Source organism: Ranitomeya variabilis, chromosome 8, assembly GCF_051348905.1.
Source record: "Ranitomeya variabilis isolate aRanVar5 chromosome 8, aRanVar5.hap1, whole genome shotgun sequence".
Taxonomy (NCBI): domain Eukaryota; kingdom Metazoa; phylum Chordata; class Amphibia; order Anura; family Dendrobatidae; genus Ranitomeya; species Ranitomeya variabilis.
The window spans coordinates 20,614,469-20,627,804 of NC_135239.1; the positions used below are offsets into that span (position 1 = coordinate 20,614,469).

General features: G+C 39.3%; 1 protein-coding gene across 2 annotated transcripts in view; it reads right to left on the reverse strand.

The window, feature by feature from the left end:
* NFIA (nuclear factor I A) overlaps positions 1-12,746 on the reverse strand; it is a 482,232-nt gene extending 469,486 nt beyond the window's left edge. Inside the window, exon 1 of one of the 2 annotated variants that reach the window (XM_077277136.1) lies at positions 12,051-12,746. In XM_077277136.1, the coding sequence (XP_077133251.1) occupies positions 12,051-12,146 (96 nt within the window). In that variant the 5' untranslated portion in view covers positions 12,147-12,746. The remainder of the gene's footprint in view (positions 1-12,050) is intronic. The other variant, XM_077277142.1, reaches the window with a different exon arrangement.
* Between the last annotated feature and the right edge of the window lie 590 nt (positions 12,747-13,336).

Genomic DNA, 13,336 nt, shown 5'->3' on the forward strand with positions numbered 1-13,336 from the left:
CAGAGCTTGGAAGTGAAGGAGCACCGTTTGACTTTTTCAATGCAGAATTGGCTGGAATTGAGATCGGATGCCATGTTGCGTTTGGAGAGCCCCTGATGTGCCTAAACAGTGGAAACCCCCCACAAGTGATACCATTTTGGAAACTAGACCCCTTAAGGAACTTATCTAGATATTCGGTGAGCACTTTGAACCCCCAAGTGCTTCACAGAAGTTTATAACGTAAAGCCGTGAAAATAAAAAATCGCATTTTTTCTACAAAAATGATCTTTTTGCCCCCAAATTTTTATTTTCACAAGGGTAACAGGAGAAATTAGACTACAAAAGTTGTTGTGCAATTTCTCCTGAGTACGTCAATACCCCATATGTGGGGGTAAACCTCTGTTTGGGCGCACCGCAGAGCTTGGAAGAGAAGGAGTGTCATTTTACTTTTTCAATGTAGAATTGGCTGGAATTGAGATCGGACGCCATGTCACGTTTGGAGAGCCGCTGATGTGCCTAAACAGTGGAGACCCCCCACAAATGACACCATTTTGGAAACTAGACCCCTTAAGGAACTTATCTAGATGTGTGGTGAGCACTTTAAACCCCCAGGTGCTTCACAGAAGTTTATAACGTAGAGCCGTGAAAATAAAAAAATCGCATTTTTTCTACAAAAATGATCTTTTTGCCTCCAAATTTTTATTTTACCAAGGGTAACAGGAGAAAATGGACATTAGAAGTTGTTGTACAATTTGTCTTGAGTACGCCGACACCCCGTATGTGGGGGTAAACCACTGTTTGGGTGCATGGCTGAGCTCGGAAGCAAAGGAGCGCCATTTGACTTTTCAATGCAAAATTGACTGGAATTGAGATCGGACGCCATGTCGCGTTTGGAGAGCCCCTGATGTGCCTAAACAGTAGAAACCCCCCAAAAGTGACCCCATTTTGGAAACTAGACCCCCCATGGAACTTATCTAGATGTGTAGTGAGAACTTTGAATGCCCAAGTGCATCACAGAAGTTTATAATGCAGAGTCGTGAAAATAAAAAATATTTTTTTTTTAACAATAAAGATTTTTTAGCCCCCAAGTTTTTATTTTCACAAGGGTAACAAGAGAAATTGGACCCCAAAAGTTGTTGTCCAATTTGTCCTGAGTATGCTGGTACCCCATATGTGGGGGTAAACCACTGCTTGGGCGCACGGCAGAGCTCGGAAGGGAAGGAGCGCCATTTTGGAATGCAGACTTTGATAGAATTGTCTGCGGGCGTTATGTTGCGTTTGCAGACCCCTAATGTACCTAAACAGTAGAAACTCCCAACAAGTGACCCCATTTTGGAAAATAGACCCCCCCAAGGAACTTATCTAGATATGTGGTGAGAACTTTGAATGCCCAAGTGCTTCACAGAAGTTTATAATGCATAGTAGTGAAAATAAAAAATATTTTTTTTTCCCACAAAAAAGATTTTTTTAGCCCCCAAATTTTTATTTTCACAAGGGTAACAAGAGAAATTGGACCCCAAAAGTTGTTGTCCAATTTGTCCTGAGTATGCTGGTACCCAATATGTGGGGGTAAACCACTGTTTGGGCGCACGGCAGAGCTCGGAAGAGAAGGAGCGCCATTTTGGAATTCAGACTTTGATAGAATTGTCTGTGGGTGTTATGTTGCGTTTGCAGAGCCCCTGATGTACCTAAACAGTAGAAACCCCCCACAAGTGACCAAATTTTGGAAACTAGACCCCCTAAGGAACTTATCTAGATATGTGGTGAGAACTTTGAATGCCCAAGTGCTTCACAGAAGTTTATAATGCATAGTAGTGAAAATAAAAAATATTTTTTTTTCCCACAAAAAAGATTTTTTTAGCCCCCAAATTTTTATTTTCACAAGGGTAACAAGAGAAATTGGACCCCAAAAGTTGTTGTCCAATTTGTCCTGAGTATGCTGGTACCCAATATGTCGGGGTAAACCACTGTTTGGGCACACGGCAGAGCTCGGAAGAGAAGGAGCGCCATTTTGGAATTCAGACTTTGATAGAATTGTCTGTGGGTGTTATGTTGCGTTTGCAGAGCCCCTGATGTACCTAAACAGTAGAAACCCCCCACAAGTGACCAAATTTTGGAAACTAGACCCCCTAAGGAACTTATCTAGATATGTGGTGAGAACTTTGAATGCTCAAGTGCTTCACAGAAGTTTATAATGCATCCGCTGCCCACGTTGTGCACAATTTTCACAACGTGCATCGGTACGTCGGGCCAACGCATTGCGACCGCCCCGTACCGACGCAAGTGTGATAGAAGCCTAAGGCTACTTTCACACTAGCGTCGTACTCGGCCTATCGCAGTGTGCCGGGCCGACGTACCGACGCTAGCGTTGTAAGCGCCGCACAACGGGTGCAGTGGATGCTGTTTTTTCAACGCATCCGCTGCCCCATTGTGAGGGGAGGCGGGGGCGGAGTTCCGGCCGCACATGCGCGGTCGGAAATGGCGGACACGTCGCACAAAAAAGTTACATGTAGCTTTTTTTGTGCCGACGGTCCGCCAAAGCACGACGCATCCGTCATGTGGCAATCCGTCGCAATGCGTCGCTAATGCAAGCCAATGGAGAAAAAACGCATCCTGCAAGCACTTTTGCAGGATGCGTTTTTTCTCTGACGCATTGCGACGGAAGCCAAAAAACGCTAGTGTGAAAGTAGCGTAACCCTAACCCTAGCCCTAACCCTAACCCTAAATTTAGCCCCAACCCTAACCCTAGCCCTAACCCTAACCCTAACTCTAGCCCTAACCCTAGCCCTAACCCTAACCCTAACCCTAACTCTAACCCTAACTCTAACCCTAACCCTAACCCTAACTCTAACCCTAACCCTAACCCTAACCCTAACCCTAATTTTAGCCCCAACTCGTCTTCTCCTGCCGGCCGGCAGATGGCAGCAGATGGCGGGCGCACTGCGCATGCGCCCGCCATAAGGAAAAAGCCGGCTGGCAGGAGAAGACAGAAGAGGACCCAGGGACACCGGGTGAGTATGTTAGGGTCCCCGAATCCCCCTATTTCTCTGTCCTCTGATGTGTGATCACATCAGAGGACAGAGAAATACAGATCGCTTTTTTTATTTTTTTTTTGCAGTCGCCGGTAAACTGTTAATTACCGGCGATCGCAAAACAGGGGTCGGTGCAAACCCCGGCAGCCGAGACCCCAAAGATCTTCCGGGTGCCGGGTGGCGGGCGTACTGCGCGTGCGCCCGACATTTTTTCCCGGAAAAAAGATGGCGGCGCCCATGGGGACCCACGAGGAGCACCGGGGGAGGTAGGTAAGTATCGGGGGGCTATTGGGGGCCATCGGGGACCCTATTTCTCTGTCCTCCGATGTGCGATCACATCGGAGGACAGAGAAATTAAACAGCACATCGCGTTTTTTTTTTTTTGTTGCGACCGCCGGTAAACTGTTAATTACCGGCGATCGCAACTCGGGGGTCGGTAAAAAACCCCCGAATCATGTTCTCTGGGGTCTCGGCTACCCTCGGCACCCGAGACCCCAGAGAAAATCCGACTCTGGGGGGCGCTATTCACTTTTTCCACAGCGCCGTTAATTAACGGCGCTGTGGTTTAAGTACCCTTAGCGGCCGCCGTTAAAAGGCGTATCGGCGGTCGTTAAGGGGTTAAGCTGGTGGGAGCGGCTAAGGGTAAAATCAAGTGCATTAACACAAAGGGCAATATGCCTATTCCCGGTGCCATTGAGCTGATGGGAGCAGCAAAGGGTAAAGTAATCACGTGCTTTAACACAAGGAGAAATATGCCTATCCCCGATGCCTTTGACCCAGTTGGAGTGGTTAACGGTAAATGTCATCAAGCGCCTGAAAAGCAATTAACAATGGTGTAGCAGGGTTATTAATAATGCCTTCGTAGACTTTTTCTGCTATAGGTTTATTTCAATTACTATGTCAAAATATTATGAAAGTTATTTAATGGTCTGCTATAATGTTGATGTTATATTGTGTATAGCTTTGAATTAGTCCCTATTTATAATATCTTTCTCTTTATATACACTCATCAGTTTTTCGGGTAGTATTAAGTGGGTTTAAGAAATTATTACTGCACAGCTACTGTACATAATGGTGGCTTCTAGAACCAAAAACTGTGAATTGGTGAATTATTAGAGCTGGCTATGACACATGCAGTATAATAGTTTTTGAGGCATGACAGATGTCATTATACAGGTATTCAGACTGTGGCCACCCTCTTTATTACGTTTTACTTTCCACATTCCCCATTATGGGATCCTCATTGCAGGATGTTTAGCTACTGTTGTTTAGTGTTAGGCCCCCGTATTATCGATCACAATTTGGTAGAGTTGCATCAATAAAATTATTCTGTTGGAGCTCTGGAATTGTGTTACTTGTAGGCACAGTCTTTCCATAGCATGCAGAATTGGTTGATGGCTTTATTAGGCATGGTTGATTCTGGTCAAGTCCATTTAAGGTGCCAAATGGCCTCTTTGGTGGCGGGTTAGGAGTCAGGTGAAAGTTATAGACAATTTAAGGTGGACTCATTTTAACTAAGGGAGGATGTAAAACCTCATGGTGGTGACCAGGCTCAGCTATGGTGGCTAGCCTCAATGGTAACGTCAATCAGGGGCGGCCACAGTGGTTAAGCACAGGAGTGAGGATAATAATGTCAATGGTGCCCTGAAAGTTTACTGGCTCTGCTTGGGTCCGTCCCATATGTATAAGTCAAGGGCTGACGTGTGGAGATGAGCGAATTTGCTCGGGTTCCCTCTTATTCGGCAAGCTATAGTGCCTACCGAATAAGCCACAGAGGGAACACGGCTTCCAGGATCCCGCCGGCCGATCAGCTGATCGACGCCGCAACTCCATGTGTCGCGGCTGTGTGACAGTCACACCACATGCATGGAGAGCCCAACACAGAGGCAGAAGTATACAGGGATGGCGTGTAGCTGTATACAGGGGTGGCATGTAGCTGTATACCGGGAAATGTGTAGCTGTATACAGGGGTGACATGTAGCTGTATACAGGGGAAATGTGTAGCTGTATACAGGGTTGACATGTAGCTGTATACAGGCGTGATGTGTAGCTGTATACAGGGGTGATGTGTAGCTGTATACAGGGATGACATGTAGCTGTATACCGGGATGACAGGTAGCTGTATACAGGGATGACATGTAGCCTATACAGGGGTGACGTGTAGCTGTATACAGGGATGACATGTAGCTGTATACAGGGGTGATGTGTAGCTGTATACAGGGATGACATGTAGCTGTATACAGGGGTGATGTGTAGCTGTATACAGAGGTGAAAATGTTCTGTTGCCAGTAATTACAATGAGAAACTAATGATTTTTATGAGCCCCTATTGGTAATTTTTACATTACAATTCATGTAAACTTGTGCCGATAGGCTTCCCAGATTAGATATACTGCGTTGTAATCTAAGCCTCTCATGATTTTTTCTGCAGAGCATCTGAATCTCAGCCTCTCATGTGCAGTTATGTCTGGTGCAAGTGTATCTAATCTTCTCATGTGTGATATTGTCTGTTGGGTCAATGTATCTAAGCTTTTCATGTAAGATTTGGTCTTCTGCCAGTGTACCTAAGCCTTTCAAGTCCTATATTGTCTATGTTGGTGTATCTAAGCCTTTCATACTGTTTGGTGTCATACTGTAGCTGAGCCGATGATGTGTAATACCATTTTCTGACGCAGTGTATCTAATCCTATCATGAGTGATGCAGTCTGCTGAGCTGCTGTATCTAAGCAGAACTCTTATTCCATGGCTGGTTCCTGACTATTCGGACTGGGCGGTGTGCCCTCCATTTCTGCCATCTTCCTGACCTTTTATACGTCTTCCTGACAATTATTATTTTTGGGCTCCAAGCAGAAATCCCTAAAAACTAAACTCCTTAGTGGATACAAGAGGTATCTAATCCCTAGAGACAGGAGAGGAGGGACGGGAGGTGAAGCCGATCTCACCTATGTCTGCAGAGTTTAGGTAAATACATGGGGGCCGACGCTGCTCCTGACAACCCGGTTCTCATCATTGTTCTCTATGGACGGCCGGACAGGGGGGTCGGGGGCTTCTCTTTTTTTAATATGAACCAGATAAAGGAATGTTTTGAAGAATAACACAGCTGCGCTTATCGGAGGTTCTAGTAGGAAGACCGGAGACCAAACCCCGAATATAGGAAGCTATTGACTTTCACCAAAAGTCTGACTGATAAGAATCCACTGGAGATGCTTCCCCCGTATATTGGAGAACTACAACACCCAACATGCCCTAGCAGCTCCACCGTGGTTGTAGCTCTGATACATCTGTGTAATCACATTAGAAAGGGTATCATTAAATCACAGGGGCGGATATATCATTGGTGCAACCTGCACAGACGAACAGGGGCCCGAGAGCTAAGGGGGCCACATCCACCTCCAAAGCGGCAGTAACTTCCACCACAGACCCACAACGGGTGCAGGATGATGCACTATTGGACTGTGCTGCTCATCGGCCCTCTTCGCTCTTCGCCTTCCAACTTGATACATTGTTTAGAAAGTATTTCCTTTTATAACTAGAATTGAAGAGTTGTAGCAGAGCTGACGGTGTGATTTATCGCTTTTGGACGGCGATAAAGTGCGTAGTATGAAATGCATATTTATCAGGTCAGGAAGTTTTTAAAGCAGACGTGTAAGCGTTAAAGAAACGTACAGATGTAGCAGAGCTGGATTTGTCTTGTATCTCTTTCGTTCTCGGCGCCCTTGTGCTACTTTTCTAGCTGTACTTTAGAATATCTGAAGCTACAGACAGCAGGATATGTCATCAGCATGGTCAGGCCAGATGATGAACACAGCTCTGCTACACGGGCACATCACAACCAACAGAGCTCTGCTACATCTATCTACTCAAGTGTGCATGTGTAGTATTAAATGTGCATGCACGTGCAAAAGTTTCATAGCGGGTAGCAGAGTTGGATTTGTCATTTAACCCTCTGGAGCAATATCGTTCATTATAATTCAGTTGATATTTCTGCAGTCCTATGTAAAACTACAGAGAACATATAAACCGCTCAGCTCTGCTACATTGCAAATGTATAATAATAGCTGGCATAAAAAAATAATAACAATCCACAACAATGATAAAACATAGGCGCAGGGAGTGGAGGGCGGACGGCCATGTCAGCTGCTTTATTAAGCAATTAGTATAATTTAGCTGTGTTTTCTCTCTTGTCACTCACGGTGCTAAAATAAATCTGCCCTACAAAACCACTTGTGTGATGCATTAACCCCTCCTCTGCTGCAGGGGATGTCTTTTTCCCCATATGGCAGTCCACATGCTATTTTTATTTCTTTTTAAGTTATGAATACTCAGAAGCTGCATATTTAAGGCGTATTAACAAATCTTAACTTCTACAGAAGAAATTGTCTCATACAGCGCAAACAATGGTTGTATTGTCCTGACGCTTGAAATCGTATTGTACCCCCTGACGCAAACAATATTGGAAAAAATGCACCATTTTTAAATAATTTTGAACCACAGGGACTTAATTTTAATATTATCTATCTATTATCTATCTATCTTCTATCTATTATCTATCTATCATCTATCTATTATCCATCTATTCTCTGTCTATTATCTATTATCTATCTATTATCTATCTATATCTATCTATCATCTGTCATCAATCTATTATCTATCTATCTATCTATCTATCATCTATCTATCTATTATCTATCTATTATCTATCCATAATCTCTCTCTATCTATCTATTATCTATCTATTATCTATCCATTATCTATCTATCTATCTATCTATCTATCTATCTATCTATCTATCTATCTATCTTTCACACATTTAGGCCATGATGCATATACATTGTTCCTGCTCCGCCAAACTTCTGAGCAGTAGAAGCTAATTACCCTCCTTCCCTTCATCTCCCAATTACAACGGAATAATTCTGTATATAAAAAGTTTTGTAAGAAAGTTTACAATAAACTCAAATCTTCAAAGTAAACAAGACCTTCTGTGGCCGGAGAATGTTTATTCTGGAGAAGATTGGGGAATATTTTCCATCCTTTTCCCAGTTCTGCACCTTCTTCCCAGTCATTCCCAGTGCCATCTCGTTGGGCACTTACATGTATTCTGTGCACCAGACAATGGCAATAAATGGAGTCTAACATATGGGCAGAAAAAAGTAATCAGTAAGGATGTGAGACTCCTTCTTGGTAGAATAATAAGTGGAAAAAAACGTTTTCACTTATCATCCCTACATCATATAGTCCGAGTGACACTGAGCACATAACAGCATTTATTGTATCACACATCACATCCTTCCTCCAGAATGTGACGTCACATATTGTATCCGGATATTTGGCCTCATATCGGATCCGGTGATGTCATATTCTCTGCCTTATTATGTCGTACCTCGACTCATCCTGTATCACTTATTATGTATCGCGTTCTGTCTGCATATAATGGCATGGATTGTTGTATGTCTCGTCATTCTACTAGAGGACGTCACATATGGTGTATATTGCATTGTGTTACGTATTGTATATTGGACCATACATATCATTATCATATCCTATGTATCATGTGATGTCAGGTATTGGATGTTAAGTATTGATTTATATACTATATCCTTTTATGTTGTAGTGTGAGATACAGCACAACGTGTGATGTTAGATATGTGTACGACATAGAGTATTTCATGATATCACATTATGTGATGTCTTGTTCCGTGTCATAGGATGTAGTATATTGTATCATATGTATTGAATCCTGTAAAATACCATATATCGTATCAAATGTTGTATCAATTATATTCCAAACGGATCAATATACTGCAATACCTGCTTTACCATATCATGTCATATATTGAATCATATATATTGTATCATATGTATCATATATATCGTATGAATCATATATTGTATCATATGTATCATATCATATATTGCATGCTACGCATTATATTTTTTTATATTGATTCAGATACTATATTACATGTCAAATTGCATCACATATCACATCCTATCATATCACATATACTATACTGAATATTGATCTATGTATATATGATATTGTAATTATTATGTTCTGCATTGATTCATAAATTATATTGATTGATTCAAATCACATATCCTATCACATGATGTCACATCCTGTATCATATAATATATTGAATATTGCATAATACCATATATTGTATGATATTAAATATCGGCTCATCAACTCTATTATATCCAATATCCTATCATCCGATGTCATATACTGTATGATATTATGGATTAGATATTGATTAATATGAGATAGCATATATAGTATGTTCTATATCGATTCATATATATTGACTGTTATATAGTATCACATATCCTAGCACTTGATGTCATATACTGTATCCTATACATAAGGAATATTGATTATTACGAGATATCATATATAGTATGTTCTATATTGATTCATATATATTGACTGTCATATGGTGTCACGTATCTTATATTGCATATATAGTATATAAACTTCAATATTCAACCATAACATGATAGCTATGACATATAATAAGATATTATATACCATTTAACAATGTAATATATATTCTGTTATTGTATTATGTTCTATATTGATCCGCATATGATATTGATTGTTATATAGTATCACATATCCTATCACATGATGTCACATCCTGTATCATATCACATGTTGAATATGGCATATTACTATATATTATATATTGATTCATCTACTGTATCATATAATGTCATAGACTGCATCATATGATGGATAGAATATTGATGAATACAACACATCAGATTATTATACTGCCAGATATTGACTGTTACATGGTATTACATCCTATTATCCTATTATACCACATCCTGTATTAGATATATACATAAATAACATTTAATACATAATATGATCATGTTATTATATTGTATCATATTCTATATTGAGCAGTATATGATATTGACTGTTATATATTATGCCATTTCCTATCACATGATGTCACATCCTGTATCATATCACGTGTTGAATATGGCATATTACTATATATTGTATATTGACTCATCTACTGTATTACATTATATCATATAACGTCATATACTATATCATGTTATGCATTAAATATTGATTAATACGATATATCAGATGATTATATTGTATTATGTTCCATATTAATTCATCATTCTAGTATCCTGTATCCTATTATAACGCATGTTGTCATATAATGTATCATATGGAATATTGCACAATAACATATTTTATCATATCATGTTCTATATCAATTTGGATATTATAAAGCTTGTTACATAGTATCACATGATGCTATACGTGGTATGGAGCCATGTACATCAGATCACAGACTACATGACATTATACTGTATATATTGCTTTGTACTTTTTATTATATCATGTCCCATATTCTATAATATATTGCATTCTAGCATATTTCATATCACATGTATCAGAATGTATCAAGCATCAGACATTGTATTGAACTATTCCTACACATATTGTATCACATCACATGTCGTACAGTAACACATTCACCATATCTAAAAAATCCTGATAACACATCATCAAATAAACAATGGCATAAATAATGAGCAATGATGATAATAATAATAATAATAATAATAATGCAGGGAAATCAGAGGAATATGTGAGGCATAGATCATGTTAGGAAGAATACAGAAGGAAAAATAAACACTCCAGTAACTCAAAAAGTTCCTTCGAGTCACAGCAAGACACGAACAACCACCTTATGCAAATGCACAACCTGACAAACCTCAGGGGAACCCAACAGTGAAAAGGAGTCCAATAGCAAAATCATAAAATGACAAAAAAATTAAAAAACAAAACAAAACTGAAATCGACAGGTTTCAAAAAGAAACAAAACCAAACAACAATAACAAAAAAGTTTCCATCTCTTTTATCCTTCATTGTCCCCCAAAAATGTGAGAAATGAGCTGGATATGGTGGGTGGGTGTTTGTTGGGGAGGAAGGGGGTTACAAAAAAATAAAAATAATAATAAAATAAATAAAAATAAGCAAGCTTTGGTGTAGAGTGGGAGCTGGGCACAATGAGGAATCCCCACTCGCCAGCTCTATTTTAACTGATATCTATGTGAAATGAGCTGCAGTTCACGGTCTAGTTAGGAATGAATAATGCGCTCATTGTCCTGCCTGAAAACTTTCTCTCTCACTGGAAGAATTCACGCTTGCCACAAGAATAATAATTATGGCTAACTCCGAAATGCGCTGTTAATGAATTAATCCCCTAACGGACAACAAGTCTAACGACTACCAGGGGCAGCGATGATTCCAGCAGTGTCGTCCCCTTCCACAACAAGATGTGTATATAGCGCAACAATGGACGATTGTCTGCCCCGATCCTTAAGCTTTTTATATCTTATAGATGGAGAAGTCAAAGGTTACCCGGCCTGAATGACCAAACTATGAGAGTTGACTCAACCCCAAGTTTCGGCACAACTTTTTTTTATTTTTTTAATTGAGCTAAAGAGCGTATAAAAAAAAAAAAGATTCGAGATCCGGAACGTTATAGGATTGTAACCTGCTCGAATGTAAACAAACCCGGTGAGAAACTTTAGAAGAACTTTGGGATGAAAGTCTACAACTTCACAGAAATAATGAGCTATAAAAAAAAAGTCCTAACAGCAAACAGGTTGAATTCTAGGACACAAAAAAAAATTGCAAAATAATAATAATAAAATAATGACAAAAATAATAGCAAAAATACAAAAAGAAATGAAGGAAGAATGACGGAAGGATCAACCCAAGACATGATTGCTCGCGTTTACTCCTGTGGAAACATTTAATTCATTCTTATAAAACAGCAGGACAGGGCATCCACTGCTAGACATCAATAGCCCCTTGTTATTGAGTGGCACAGAGGAAATCAAGTGGGGCAACCGTAAGGCGGATTCATTGGAGAGTGAGAAAAAAAAAATCAAATGTTAATTTGATAAATGTGAGGTCTGGGACATTTTGTCAAAGAGGGAGGGAAAGTTAAAAAAAAAAAGGAGAAAAAAAAAAAAAACAGTCCGGCTGCCAACTTACCATCCACCAAGTTCTGGCCGAGATGTCGTAGCAAAGCTGCCATTTGATGGAGCCGTCAGAAGTTTTCCCTGCCATTATGCTGTCAGCAAGCTTCATCTGATGCTAGCTCACGGGAGATAAGACACCTAATTGAGAAAACATTTGCTATGCCATGTTGGGCAACATGTAGCCGGTTCCATACCATATGGAATCATGGGTAAAAAAAAAAAAAAAAAAAAAACTCCTTGACAATGAACCAATCTCTCAGAGACCCAGTGGCAAGGTGAAGTGGAGATGAAAAGTCATCTGCTAACAGCTATGTCTTCTTCCCCGTCCGTGTTGTTTTTTTTTTTTTTCCTTCCTTAAATAAGAGCCCACTGCTCAACATCAAAGTGAGATGCTTAAAATTAGGGCTTCATCTCTCCGATGATTTTACTCTGCAGCGTTCCCCTTCTCCTTTTTCTTTCATGCCCTTTTTTTTTTTTTTTTGTAAGTAGAATGAGGAGATTTTATAGGACAAAGAAGAAGCAGGTAGTGGACTGCGGAGAAAGAGAGAGAAAGAGAGATCGCCACAGGCTATTAGCCTAAAATTTCTGCTTGACAGATGGAATTGCTTAGAGACTATCATGCAATGTTTAGCTTTTTTTTTTTTTCTCTCCCGACTTCAGTCTGATCCAGTATCTGTTGTTTTCACAGTCACTTTTTTTTTTTTTATATGTAATTACAAATATAAAAAGTAGAAATATATATATATATATATATATTCCTTATGTAAAATAATTATGTTTAAATGGTTTTGTTGCTTTATGTTTTTTACGGACATGTGAAAACTGATATAAAATTTGGATTTTTTTATTTTGCAATATAATTTTTTTAAACATCTATGTATTATCTATCTATTATCTGTCTATCTATTATCTATCTATTATCTATCATCTATCTATTAACTATTATCTATCTATTATCTATTAACTATTATCTATCTATCTATTCCATTATCTAGTATCTATTTACCCTCTATACATCTATTATCTATCTATCTATCTATCTATCTATCTATCTATTATCTATCATATATCTATTAACTATCTATTATCTTTCTATTATCTGTTAACTATTATCTATCTATCTATCTATCTATCTATCTATCTATTTATCTATCTATCTATCTATTCCATTATCTATATCTATCTATTATCTATTTACCCTCTATACATCTATTATCTATGCATTATCTATCTATCTATCTATCTATCTATCTATCTATCTATCTATCTATCTATCTATCTATTATCTTTCAATCTATC